The following is a 14240-nucleotide window of genomic DNA, read 5'->3' on the forward strand; positions in this document are numbered from 1 at the left end:
AAATGGAAAACTGACTCCGTCCAAACATAGCAACATGTTAACTCTAGAGGAGCAAAGATACAAGTTATCTAATAGACCCATGAAATTTGTAAAAGTGTGAAACCCAGTAAAGTCCTTAATTAGCAACCTTAATTTATAACTTTTTAAGAGCTTAGTGGTCATGGAAAGATAAGTGCTCTCTGTGCCTTAACTAGATTTGGATATTGGCTGGTGAAATTTTAATAAAGATACTTTTCAAATGGCATCTGGCAGTAAGGTTAATATAAATTATTACTACCTTTTGTTTGTTGTTCCTATGTTAAGCTACTGTATATATATAAATTCTTTTACTTATTTTTTTTCTTACAATTATTATATATTTATTTTCTGTAAAGTATGTAGAGTTTTACTCATGCCGAGGGTTTGAGGACTTTTTTTTCTGACATAGGTAATAAAACTAGAACACACTGTCACTGCTACAGTAGCAAAAGATAAATCAAATTACAGAGATAATTATAGAAATGTAAAACTAATGCACTTTCACTTGTAGACTTACTTTTGCACCCCCACTATATGTGTGTTTATGTAATGTGTTTGTGTCGTGAAAAGTGCTTATGTGTGCATGTGAAAAGTGCATATGTGCATTTTCGTACATGACTTTGCATATGCTAAATTGCACAAGTAAATTGCACAACTTGTCAATTTGTCTGCTTACAAAAATCTGTGAAACTAATGTGAAATTGGACTGGATCCTGAATATGCATAACAGAATGCATGTTGCATGGACAAGCATACCCGCTGTCAAATAAGATATCAAATGAATTGAAATGTTTATCACATTGATACAGTTAATTATTTATATTATTTTTTTGTAAGCCAGCTGTGACTATTTGTCAATATACAAAGAGCATGGATGAGGGAGAAAAAATTAATTATTTTTGAAAATATGCAAAGGCAACAACAGAGATGAAGATTTTATGTATTCATGTTTGTATCAAGGTGAATGTCATGAGTGTCCATATTTTTGTGCTTGGACATATGTGTATCTTTCCGCACCTAGTTGGCAACCCACATTCCAGTACGTCTGTGGGTTAAAGTTACTGGAGTCGATCCGGTAGGCAGAGGGATAGATCCGAGAGAGCTGTCGTTGGTTGAAAGTCAAGAAGCACTCAGATCGATGGTGCACCAGGTGCTGAGCTCGTGTCTCACTAAACGACAGAACATTATAGGGTGATCCTAAAATAGAGACGGTGCAAGAAAACTTGGGTTAGATGCATGTTCTTGGATTCACAATATATCTTTGTAGAAAAAGCTTCTTTTTTTTTTTTACATCTATATTCCAAAAACCTTGACAGCAGGGATCAGTAATCTATAGAAGCCCGTTTCTGCCACTGAATAAAAAAAAATAGGAATTGCAACTTTTTATTTCACAATTCTGACTTTTTTTTCTTCACAATTGTGAGTTTATGTCCTGTAATTATGACCTTTTTTCTTAGAATTGTGAGATATAACCTCACAATTGTGTCAGAATTGCGAGATTAAAGTTACAATAGACTATTCTGACTTTATGACTTGCAATTTCTCACAATTCTGAAAAAAAAAACAGTCAGAATAGTGAGTGGCAATTGTCTTTTTTTAATTTATTTTTTTTTATTCAGTGGCGGATATGGGCTTCATAGTAATCAGATATGGTAAAACAGAAAACATTTCTCACCCTCATCTAAACACTCCTGAGAGGCCACAGAGTTGGTGAGGACCACCAGATCTGATAGATCTCTACTCAGCTTTATCGTTTTTCTTCTCCGTCCACCTCTAGAGACAGACACAGCAAAATATAGGCAGTTTGTGAAATGTCTGACTATTAGATGTAATGACATGCTCCAAGTCAGGTACACAGTACAAAGATGAGAAGAAATGGTGACTAAAGAAATGGCTTATTTCTCAAGATAGAAATTACATCAATGTCCAGCACAACACAGACATACAGTACAACCATTATGGATAAAAACACCAACATAAATGGACTACAAGCAAAAACTATTTTCTTAATCAGAATAGAGCTAAAAATGTATTACATTTTATATAAAAAATTATTATGCAGCACAATGATTTTCAACATATTACAATGATTTCTGAATCATATGACACTGGAAACTGCATTTATGGCCGCTGACTATTAAGCATTGCAATCAAAGGAATAAATTACATGTTAAAATATGTTTTTGTTAAAAAACATTTATTTTAAATTGTAATAATATTTCACAATATTTACTGAATTTTGATCAAATAAATGCAGCTTTGGTGAGCACAACAGGCTTCTTTCAAAAACATAAAAATAAATAAAAATATTACCAACCCCAAACTGCTCTCTAATATGTGATTTACTATAAATGAATTAAAATGTCCTCATAACTGATTATTCAATGCATCTTCAAACACTTCACATGCTGTTTGAAATGCATATATAAGCTCAAACACTAACAGCACACAGTTTAATCAATCATTGCATGATTCCTGCACATATTTAGACTAGGAAATCAGAGAGAAATTAAATATAAGAAAAGCCCCTTTCAGAGTGATGGTTTCATTACAAACGACTTTACTCATGGTGTTAATGTAGCCCATAAGCCTACAAATGATGGCAAACTGTCATTAACATAAGACACTAATAGGGCTGTGCGATATGGACAAAAAAAAACGATCACAATTTTTTTCATCAATTTGGCGATTTCAATTTTAATCACGATTTTGACACACACAGACATGCTTTACAGTCATAAATGCATTCAGTATAAATTTGAAACATATTTCCAAAAGAAAACCAATGAGAGCTTTATCAAAAAGTTGTAACATGTCTCTAGAACAGACATAAGTCAAAAAAATCACTCAGTAAAGATGTCAAACAAAATGTCTAGACGTGGCAAAAAATAATAATTAAAAAATTAAATAAAACCCGTGTTCAGGGATTTATTTATTTTTTGCCATGCATTGGTCATAGAGATCACTGTAGCGGTGCCTCAGGTGTTATATGTTTTGCCCAATATATTTATTGCCCAAGGTTCACACGTACTACGTCTGCAGTGCGTATAAAGTAAGTTATGTGTACACGGTTCAGAAGCAGCAACGAGAGCACATTATTGTAATGCAAAAGCACATTAAAATCATGCGCGAGCGCGAATCTATCCGCTCGCACACAGATTTTCTTTGCTCTGTTAACAAAACCAGATGCACATGCTCAGATCATATTAAATCTTTTCGCACCTTTCTATTTATAACCTTTTCTGTTCTCATCTTTTTACTGCGTGCAGTGTGAACGTTCTGATCCGTTAACATGGGCTCGAAAAACAAAAAAGGCTATCATCACAGACAGTGTGTGAACCTGGAGTTAGGCATATGCCCAGTCTGCTCTGTTCTCGCGCTCCACTTAGTCGCGCTGCATCCTGATTGGTTCAGTTAACATACTGCGGGATGCCGAGGCCACGGAAAATCATGCTATAATTCATTGATTTAGAAATCACGCACAATCACATCGCGATTTTATTTCGATTTCTATTAATCGCACAGCCCAGTTAGTGGTACACACTAACAATCTCTACATTATGGAGTGAATTTACGAAACAGTGTTACCACATGCTTGCTATTATTTCAGTGCATTTCAGTGTAAACCTTTTCAGCATAAACACGCTTGCTGTATAAATTAGGCTCATTATAGATCATAGCGACTTAAATATTCACAAAACTATTTGTCTATTTGCCAATTAACATGGGTGGTAAATTAAATGTTATGTGATTTGGATCGTTGTGGTTGAGTGATGCCTGTTCTAATATAGTACTCAGTGCTTGACTCACTTTTTTTCAGCTGTCAAAAAAAAAAAACTATCAGCTTTGCCATCATCACTGGTTAATTTGTTAGTTTAAATGTTGTAAATGTGCTATTTAAAAAAAAAATCTAAAATTTTATGTAAAAATAAATACATTTTAAACAGAAAATTTGCATTATTTATTAAAAAAGAGGAGATACAGAAAGACACACCTGCTAAACTGTCCACCGGTTGGCTCCTGCTGCCTGTCATCATCTGTTTCAACACTCTGACATTTCAGCCTTGATTTGGAATGCCTCTGTGGAAACACACACACACAAACACACAGCAAGCTAAATAAGAACATGGAGTGAATGTTTACTCCTTTGCTTTGGATAAGAGGTAATGAAATTCCTCCTACACAAAACAGAGAGGAAAAGAATAGCTCTGGCCTGTTTTAAAGGGCACACTTAACATAACCACATGAGTGAGTGAGTGAGTGTGTGTGTTCTTAGCAAGGAATACTTGCCAGACGTGACTAGTGTCCAAATCATGTAACTTTTTTAGGTCTATGAGGAGCAGTGTATAGCAGCTAGAGTAATTACAGGATTTAGACTCATTACTAACAAAACACATCTGCAAAGACAAATCTCAAGAGTGGGAGGAAAAATCACGCACACACCAGAGTTGTGTCTGCCCACTTCCTGTAGGAATGACAGAGAAGATGGATGTGATCTACACGAGACAAGAAACCACATCGCATTCTGCTTACAACCCTGATTGCATTTTAATAAAATAATCAATAAAGTGTAGACAGCCCAGAACAATAGCCCATGATCAAACTTGTGGGGATGCGACCGCAAGCCTTGTTTACTCGCTTCATTGATTTGCTATTGAGGTGTTGAATTACACACCATCCAGATTCAATATGGAGCAAGATGGAGACGAATAACACCTTCAGTGAGTTTTTATGCAGAGTGCTGTCATTATCTGTATACACAATCATATGTGATCTTGAGCGATAAGTGACTATCAGATATCAAGTCAACAAGTGTGCTTAATGTATGAATTCTGTATTTAAACTCAGTAAATATACGCTTAAAATAAAGAGACTAGAAAGCAGATTTGCTTGCTGGCACTGTTCTGAGAGCAGCAGTGAACGTTTGCATCTTTATTATCTGTTCCACACTTTTATCAATCAATAGGGAAGATTCTTTAAATCTCTCTGCCTCGGGGTAGCAAAAAATACACATTTAAGTAACTTTTGAAACTGCAGACATAAAAGAAGGACAGAGAATAGGATAGTCCTGATTCTGCAGAAGAGAGAGAAAGTGGAGAAAGAGGAAAAAAAAAGTCTTTATTCTGACCTTGTGCTTGAGGTTGCTGATGAAGGAGCGGCTCTGGGATTTCTTCATGCCATCTTTGGAATTCTGGAAGACACACAATATATGTATATATATATATATATATATATATATATATATATATATATATATATATATATATACATATACATATACATGTATGAATTGTATCATTTCATATACAAAAATACATAATACACAAAATAAGATGTTTAACAAAATGTGTTTTTAACAAAAGCATGACCAGGGGCTGTCAAGCTCCAAAATGGACAAAATCATCATAGGTGGCATAAAAGAAGTCCATATGACTTCTAGACCAGGGTTATATGCGACTGCCATTTTGGTGATTGGCTTATTTTTTTATTAAAATTAAGTAAATTAAATTAATAAATTAACAAATGAAGAAAAAAAAGCTTTGGTTGTGGAAATCAGTTTACTAAATGATGCAAAATCATAAAACCTTTCTTTTAATAATATTTAGCCACTTAAATCCAGTTAACAAATTATTTAATAAAATGCTGTGTTATTATATTAACATGTTAAAGAGGTGTTGGGGTGCTCATTGGCACCCATTTGGCACCCCAGTCAACCATCGAGGTTTTCAACTCTAGCCCTCGAGACCCACTTCCCTGTAGAGGTTAGCTCCAACGTTGATCAAACTCACCTGCCTGTAATTTCCTACAGTAGCAATCCTCAAGACAGTTTGCATTGTGTTTGATAAGGATTAAAGCTAGTGTGATCATTCTACAAAACATTTGTGTTCCACTGTAAAAAGAAAATGATGGGATTGGAATGACAAAAGGGTTTTGATTTCTTTAAAATGTATCTAATTCTAACTCAAACAGTCAAGTGTCACATTCTGTTCAAATGAGTATTTGTGGGCATGTATGGTCAGAGAGACATTTTTACTTGCAGTGATTCAAAAAAATGAAAACAACATTGACTTAAAATCATTTGCAGACTCTTAATTTCAGTGCTCACTCAACAGTTCTCAGGTTTTTTTTTTCATAAATATATTGCAGGAACACTGGAGGGGAGAGAAAATCCCTCAGTGCATTACAAACGACACATCATTAGAGAGTACAAAGTCTAATAATAGGGCAAGAAAAGAGGCGGAACGAATGCTAATTCAAAGGATGCTCCACATCTTTTTCTGGATTGCAAGACTATGTGCACTGATTAGGTTTACTATTTATACCCCCCCTCCCCCTTTTTATTCTTAGAGGCTGAGATGGGTTTGTGTTTTATTGTTTTATTTAAGTACAGTTTCACACATCATTTTATCTTTCCACAAAATGTGGAGTCCACACAGACTTGAGAATGTAGAATCACATTAAGAGCTACTTTACCTTGCGCAGGTTTTTTTGGAGGCCCTCATGGGTGGCACGGAGCAGGGCTCGGATAGAGAAACTGTCAGTGTCCTCTTTGTCTCCGATCTGTGACTCTTTCACCAATGAGTCTAGTTTCTTCCTGATGTGGGACTCTACTTGGTGCTGACTGGGCCCGTTGGACTGAAATGCACAAAAGTAGGGTGTCAAAATCTACAGCTTACGGTATAAGTAGTCTATATAAATATTTTGAAGAGATTCATTAGGAAAATAGCATCCATTGTTTCTAAGACGACTTCCACACAGCAAACCTAAGATATAAACTTCTTAACTGCCTTTATAAAGTAAGGATCCAGTGTGTGTTACATGCTTTCCTACTTGTATGTCACTTTGGATTAAAAGCGTCTGCTAAATGAGTAAATGTAAAAATGGACAGCATAAATTATTATTTTTTGGTCGTGTCGCTCCGCTCACGTCCGGAGTAGAATTATCATTTTCCAATAAAGCTAAGTTTGCGCCAAGTACTTATCATACTTTATCATATTTTAGTTCTTTAATTTATTACAGCTATGTTCTTAACTTTAACTGGTCTGTAGGAAAGGCAGGCTGTCACATCACTGACAGAGAAACAAGGACAGTTGCTTGACCCCTCCAGAATCTATACAGGTGAGTTTGTTGAAAGAAGAAAATTGTCTATTTTAAGGCAAGAATATTTTTTTTTTATCTGAACTACTTGCCAATGTTTTAAGGAATTAAACGTTAATATAGTTTTGTATTTTATGTTTAAAATGTTAAATACAATTGGTTATATTGGTTAAGGCAGTGTGTTACAATAGTCCTTAAAGACACCTTTTTGTCCAACTATTAAGAAATAAGATAAAAGTTATTGTTTAATTGTAGTGTGACTGAAATATTGTGCATAAAATATTGTTATTTTATAAAAAATAAAGTATAGATGTACACAGTGGTCTCAAAGTTCCAAGTCCAAGAGTCTGTCCTAGAGGCCTCTCCTGTCCACGAGTCTGCCCCAGAGGCCTCTCATTTCCACGAATTTACTCCAGTGCTTCCAGAGGTGTTGGCGTCCGCTGCAGAACCTCACAAGTTGGTGGCGACCACTCATGAACTCACTTTCTGTCCTGTTACGGCCATGGAGGCCATCCATGAACTCTCTGTCTGCCCCAATAAGGCCAAGGAGGCCATTAACAAACTCACAGACTGTCCTGCCATGGCCAAGGAGGCCATTCAAGAACTCTCTGTCTGCTGTGTCACAGTCAAGTGGTCTATCCATGTCTCTGCTCCACTTTGGATTCTTGCTCCGCTGGCTCTGACCTGGTAGTATCCTGGTCCACTGCTCCATCGCTTGGCCCTCCACGGTTCCACAGTCTGCCACTGCTCCATGGTCCAGGCCCGCCACTGCTTCACTCTCTGCCACTTCTCCACAGCCCAGATCCTCCAGTGCTTTACAGTCTGCCACTGCTCAATGGCACAAGCCCTCCATTGTTCCACAGTTTCCCTTGACGGGCCTGGCCCTTCATCCTTCTCCCTGTTCTGCCTCCACTCTACCACCCTCCTGGACTTGGTGGGATTTGGGTTTTGTTTGGGTGACTGGAACCACCCTTAGGGGGTGGGGGGCATGTAATGTGGGGTTTGGGATTTGTTTCTTGTTCATGGTTTTCGTGTCTTATTTTGTAGTCTGGCCACAGTCATGTTCTGTCATGTGATTCCATTGTCTGTGTGTTATGTTCTGACTAGTTCCTTGGTTCATGTGTAATGTTCTCATTGTTTCTCTTAGTCATGTGTCTTGTTTCTCATTGGTTGGTTCTTGTCATGTGACCCTCATTTTTTTATATAAATAGCCCACATGTTGCCTTTGTTCTTTGTCTAGCTTTGATGTTGTAAGCCTGCTGTTGGTGAGTCTGTTTATGCCAAGTCAAGTCTGTTCAAGTCAAGTTTTTTGGATTAGGTTTTGTCTTTGTGTAAATAAACTAAACTTGGTCTCTCACTTCAATCTTCAGTGGACCATTCTTTACAATCATCAATACCAAAATAAATATGCACTTCTTATGCAGTGTGAAAGAATTCTAAGCAATGTGTGTTCTCCCTCTCACTCTCGCTCTTCACTTCAATGGTTTCATCTTATTGAAAATCAAAGCCTGGCCTACTGATCTAAGAGAGCAATAAAGGATGAGTCCTAAGTTTTGTAAAAGCCAATTATAAAAAAAAAATTGTTTGATTTCATTTTATTTATTTATTTTTTGAACATGTAAGTTGATTTAAATCTCTCCTCCATAGCGGCCATAACATAGCCATCAACTTACAGCAGGGGCAGCATGTTTCTTAAATTTCCTGACACGTTTAAGTAGGTATGTAATGAGATGAAGCATGGAAACCTTTGCTACAAGCAATGACTTGTCTGAGTGGATCATTAAACATTAATTACTCCTAACAAAACAACATGAATATTTTCAAGGCTATATTAAAATGCTTTTAAAGCATTCTTCATCCAAGAAGTAAAAAAAAAATTAAATTAAATAATAAATAATAATAACAATAATGATAATAAAATTAATAACTAGGAAACCAATTTGATGTTAAATGAGTCACGAAATATCCATTTCAGCATCAAAATCTGGACAAAATCTGTCAGCAGACTGATTGTAAATTAGGCTCTGTTAATGGCAGCACTGCTGGATGGATATTTTGGCAAATGGCCATGTTGTATCACAAAGACTTTCTGCTGCCTATATAGAGGTGTATCAACACAAACACAAGCTCGCCAGGGGTTCGGGCTGTGATTGATCGTTTGTTTAGAGACTAACAGCTCACTGGGAAGATGAAGCAGCCAGACTAAATACTTGCTCAATTGAAACTCAGAGATTTTCATAGAGAGGCAGAGAAAGATGCAGAGGAGTGATGACGTGTGAAAAGAAGATTGCATTGCAGCACATGGAGAAAGTGAAAGTAGTTTGAGTAGCGGAATAGTGAAAAACATAACATGTGAAAAGGTAATGTTGACTTATTCTACCACACCATACACCCAGTCACACCAGACACTAAGAAAATATGCACATCGCGTCACTCGCTCTAGATTACTTGTGTAATGTTTTTCATATCACTCGTGCAAATAAAAACAATGCAATCAACCATGGTGGAGATAACTAAAATCACTGTATTGTACCTGTTGTCAAAAAGTTCCAAACACAATGGAAAGCCAAATGCTGACGTGTCTGGGTTCACAGAACCATCCAGAGGAGGATGAATAACATTAAGATCCTGTATTAATGTACAGTAGGTGGCCATCCTATCTGGGGCTTACCGCCGCGTGTACCGCCGCGGCGGTAACTGTATTTCAGTCGCGTGTTAAAATCATTCGCGAAACTACCGCCAGGTGGCGCAAAGGGACGGATTGCGAAATTAATGTAACTGTAAAATGAGATAAAAGAAGTAAAACAACAATAACATTATGATATAACATTGTAACATTTAAAAAAAAAAAACATTTTTTTTTTTTTACAATTTGTTAATTTTTTAAATGTAGGATAGTCTTAGGCTACAGTCTACTAAACAAAAATTAAAAGAAGACCTTAACACAAAGGATCATATGCATGCTATTTTTATTAAACAGTAAATAAATATAAGGCATATATATATATATATATATATATATATATATATATATATATATATATATATATATATATATATATATAAGCTAAATGTTTTAATTTCATTTTAATTTCGGTTCATTCTTGGTTTAAAAAAATCTTCAGGTTCCATATGCAGAGCGAAATGGGAACGGTCCAGCATTTAGCAATAATTAGTAATAACTCTGTTATTATTCTTGATTTTTCAAACTACCAGCATTTTTGAATTATGAATTATGCCTTATGTGTGACCAAAAATTAAGTATTATTTTTTTCAGCTGTTTGAGCGTGCTGGTGCCCATATTCACTGGAAACAGCAGTCGTTCACCAGACATTCGGCGTGAGCACTTTGACATTGTTAATTATGATTTTTTTTTTTTTTGCTCGATACTGAAACGCACACAGCCTATTTTTTTCCTTTCACAAACTCTGATTTATTTTTTAGCGTGTTTAAAAAAAAAAACATGCAGCAAACGAAAATAGGTGATTGATCCGTTAAAATGAAACCTTTACACGACTCATATTGTTTTTCCTCTGACAAACTTTATTTAATTTTTAGCGTGTTTGAAAAATAAAAAATAAAGAAAACATTCAGCAAATGAAAATAGTCGATTAATCCGTTAAAATGTGTTAAAAATGTGTTACTCTTGGTTAACAGTAATTATAATTATTTTACTTCAGAACAGAGCCTGGAGTTTGAATACACCTTCTGGTGCTACTTGGACATGTCATCAGTGAAAAACCCGAGGTCATAGGGTGTTTCGGGTCTTTAATCTTCATACACCCTCACCCGGGCAACCCAGCCGGGGGTGATCAGTCCCCGGCTTGTGTCCAAGTGGCATGTTGCTCCACGGATCCCCCCTACGGATCCACAGCCACCGAGAAGCCCTTTATGTGGCCTCTAAGATGTTTGCGGTGGCTTTTTTCGATTGCAGTCCTTTCACTCCAAGGAGTTTGAGGGTTCGCAGCAGTGAGTGGCCAGCGAAGCCTCGGCACCCGACCTCGACTGGCTCGCAGCGAGTTTTCCAGCCATTGTTCCGGCACTCTGAGCTGAGCCCTGCGTACTTAGCCCTCTTGCGCTCGTGGGCCTCTTCAATATGGTCTTCCCAGGGGACAGTTAGTTCCAGGATAACCACTTGCTTGGTAGACTCAGATGTTAGCACCATGTCTGGGCGGAGAGAAGTGGCTGTGATGTTGCCTGGGAACTTAAGCTGCCTTCCAAGGTCAACCTGAAGCTGCCAATCACGAGCAGTGGAGAGGAGCCCCCCCGTAGAGCTAGGCCGGTGGAATTGTTCCTTCTGCCCAGCTCTAATGAAGGTGATTGTCTGTTTGGGGGCTACCTGGGTCTTGCTGAGCTGGATCGCTGTGCAGATGGAGTCCGCCAAAGCCTTTAGCACCTGGTCGTGGCGCCAGCGGTACCGCCCTTCCCCTAGCGCTCTTGAGCAGCTGCTCAAAATGTGCTCCAGTGTGCCCCTCTTCTGGCACAGCTTGCACTCAGGAGTGTCTGCCAGGCCCCAGGTGTGCAGGTTAGCTGGGCTTGGGAGGACGTCATAGACGGATTGGACAAGAAACTTGATCCGAAATGGCTCTGCTTTCCAGAGCTCTGCCCAGGTTATTCTGCGTGGATCTGCATGTTCCCACCTGGTCCACGCTCCTTGTTTGGACATGCTGGCCATTTTGGTGTAACGTTCTTCCTCCACCTCTGCTCGTATCTCGTCCTGAATCAGTCTGCGCCTCTCTTTTCCACGAGCCAGATCGTAACGTGGCTTGGGAAAACAACCAAGACCTGCTCGTCCCATTGCCACGGAGCCCACCAGCGTTTTGTGCCTTAGTCGTGCCTCAGCTTTAGTGACGGCTTCTTGCGTCTGCCACTTTCTCCCGGTCTTCACGAGGATTCCTGCTGCTGCGACTTTTGTGTCTCTGGAGTCCCTGTACATCAATACCTCTCTGGAGCGGGTGACTTTGAACTCCTCTGATAGTCCACTCAAAGGAAGATGCAGCTTGGTGGAATGGCCGTAAAGGGCAATGCTGCTCAAGGACCGAGGGAGCCCCAGCCATTTTCTGAGGAACTGGCTGATAGACTTCTCTAGAACCTCGACTGTTGATGTTGGTACCTCGTAGACTAACAGGGGCCAGAGTATTCTTGGCAAGACTCCGTGCTGGTAGATCCAGGTTTTGAATTTTCCGGGGAGGCCAGATCTGTCAATCGCTGTGAGCCAGGTAGTCAGGTCGCACTTGGTTTGTTTTATGGCAGCTGAGTCCTTCAGGGAGCTATCAAAGAACTTCCCCAAGCTCTTGACTGGTTTTTCAGTCACTGATGGAATCATGGTCTCTCCCAGGGCAAAGCGGAAACGGTCGGACACTTTACCCTTCTTTAGGACCAGAGACCTGGACTTAGCAGGCTTGAAGCTCATCCTTGCCCAGGAGATGAGCCGTTCAAGCCCCTGGAGGAGCCACCTGCACCCTGGAACAGATGTTGTCATCACTGTTTAGTCGTCCATGAAGGCTCTTATGGGGGGCTGACGGGTCCCAGATTTTGACTTGGGCCCTCTGCATTCCACCTCGGCCGACTTGACAATCATATTCATGGCCAGTGAGAAGAGAGATACAGAGATTGTGCAGCCAGTGATTATCCCCTTTTCAAGTTGGTGCCAGGAGGATGTTACTTGGCCTGAAGAGACTCGTGCGCTGAAGTTGTTGTAATAGTCCATGATGAGGTTGCGGATCTTCACAGGAACATGGTGTCTTACCAGTGCGGTTTCAACGAGCTTGTGTGGAATAGACCCGTAGGCATTGGCCAGGTCAAGCCAGAGAGTTGCCAGATCTCCTTTGCTCTCCTTAGCCTCCCGGATCAGCTGTGTCACCACCCCTGTGTGCTCCAGACATCCAGGTACTCCTGGGACTCCTCCCTTCTGGACTGAGGTGTCAATGTAGGTGTTCTTCAGGAGGAAGTCTGTCAGACGTTGGGACACGATTTTGAAAAAGATCTTGCTTTCAACACTGAGCAGCGAGATGATGCGAAACTGATCAATGTTGCAAGAGCCCTCCTCCTTCGGGATCCAGACTCCCTCAGCGTACCTCCATTGCGCAGCGACTTTCCCTCTCCGCCAGATGACCTTCAGGATCTTCCAGAGACGTCTGAGGAGCTTCGGGCACTGCTTGTAGACCTTATAGGGGACCCCGCTGGGACCGGGAGCGGAGCTGGATCTTGCCGCTCTAACGGTTTCTTCCACTTCTTTCAGCGTGGGTTCAGCGGTGTCGAATTGGGTCCCTGGTTCAGGTGGCGCCACCAAATCCATGCAAGGTTCAAGGTCATGGTCCCTCAAGGTGTCACTAAAAGTGGCGTGGAGATGGTTGTCGATCTCCTCTACCGGGCAAGCGAGGTGGCCACTTCGCTTCTGGCCCAGTAGTTTCTTGATAAAGCTGAAGGGATTGCCAATGAAAGCACTACGTTTCCGAGCCCTTTCCTTGCCCTTCCTTCTGTGCCGTCCCGCTATCCTCAGTGAGATCAGTCTCTTCCTTATGATGTTTGTGAGTTCTGACAAGGCAGTCCTTTCTTCTTCCTTAGCCATCTTGAACTGACGTCTCAGGGATTTTAGTTCTTGTCTCAGCTGACTGATCTTGGCTTCTCGCCGGTTGAGCTTCGCTGGATTCCTATCTCCTCTTCTTTCCTCGACACCAAACCGCTCTGCTCCCATGTTCATTATGATGGTACACATGGTCTGGAGCTTCTGGTCGACACTGCCCTTTGAGATGGATTCCAGGCACTTGTCTACATCCTCGTCCAGCTTAAGCCACTCCTTATTGTTTGCGGCAGGCCACTTCACCCTGCGGTGTTCCGATTTCCTGCTTGGTGGGGGGATTTGTGTGGCTTGGAGGTTTCGGGTACTGTGGGGAGATTCCGGACCCGGCTCCTCCTCCGTCTCACCAGGTTCAGCTGCCGGCGTGACAGTAACTGCTGCCCCAGCTGCCGTACCTGAGCGTAGCTTCACTTGATCCCTCCTGAGGCAGGCCATCTTTGCCTGGTGGATCTTCAGGCCCTTCAGGTTTTTGCAGACCTTGCCGCAAATACAGACTGCGCTCGTATTCCATTGTCCATTTGCTTGGGTCGTTACCGGTAATTCC

General features: G+C 40.1%; 2 protein-coding genes across 2 annotated transcripts in view; both read right to left on the reverse strand.

The window, feature by feature from the left end:
* The window catches only part of LOC132156003 (acetyl-coenzyme A transporter 1-like), a 249357-nt gene that overhangs the window by 143643 nt on the left and 91474 nt on the right, over positions 1 to 14240 (reverse strand). The window lies entirely within an intron of this gene.
* LOC132155994 (1-phosphatidylinositol 4,5-bisphosphate phosphodiesterase eta-1-like) overlaps positions 1 to 14240 on the reverse strand; it is a 77111-nt gene that overhangs the window by 10249 nt on the left and 52622 nt on the right. The window contains exons 11-15 of the mRNA XM_059564797.1: positions 6493 to 6654; positions 5147 to 5209; positions 4013 to 4098; positions 1694 to 1791; positions 1036 to 1215 (exon numbers count right to left, since the gene is read on the reverse strand). Coding sequence (XP_059420780.1) covers positions 1036 to 1215; positions 1694 to 1791; positions 4013 to 4098; positions 5147 to 5209; positions 6493 to 6654 — 589 coding nt within the window. The remainder of the gene's footprint in view (positions 1 to 1035; positions 1216 to 1693; positions 1792 to 4012; positions 4099 to 5146; positions 5210 to 6492; positions 6655 to 14240) is intronic.

The sequence above is a fragment of the Carassius carassius genome, chromosome 13 (assembly GCF_963082965.1).
Source record: "Carassius carassius chromosome 13, fCarCar2.1, whole genome shotgun sequence".
Classification (NCBI taxonomy): Eukaryota; Metazoa; Chordata; class Actinopteri; order Cypriniformes; family Cyprinidae; genus Carassius; species Carassius carassius.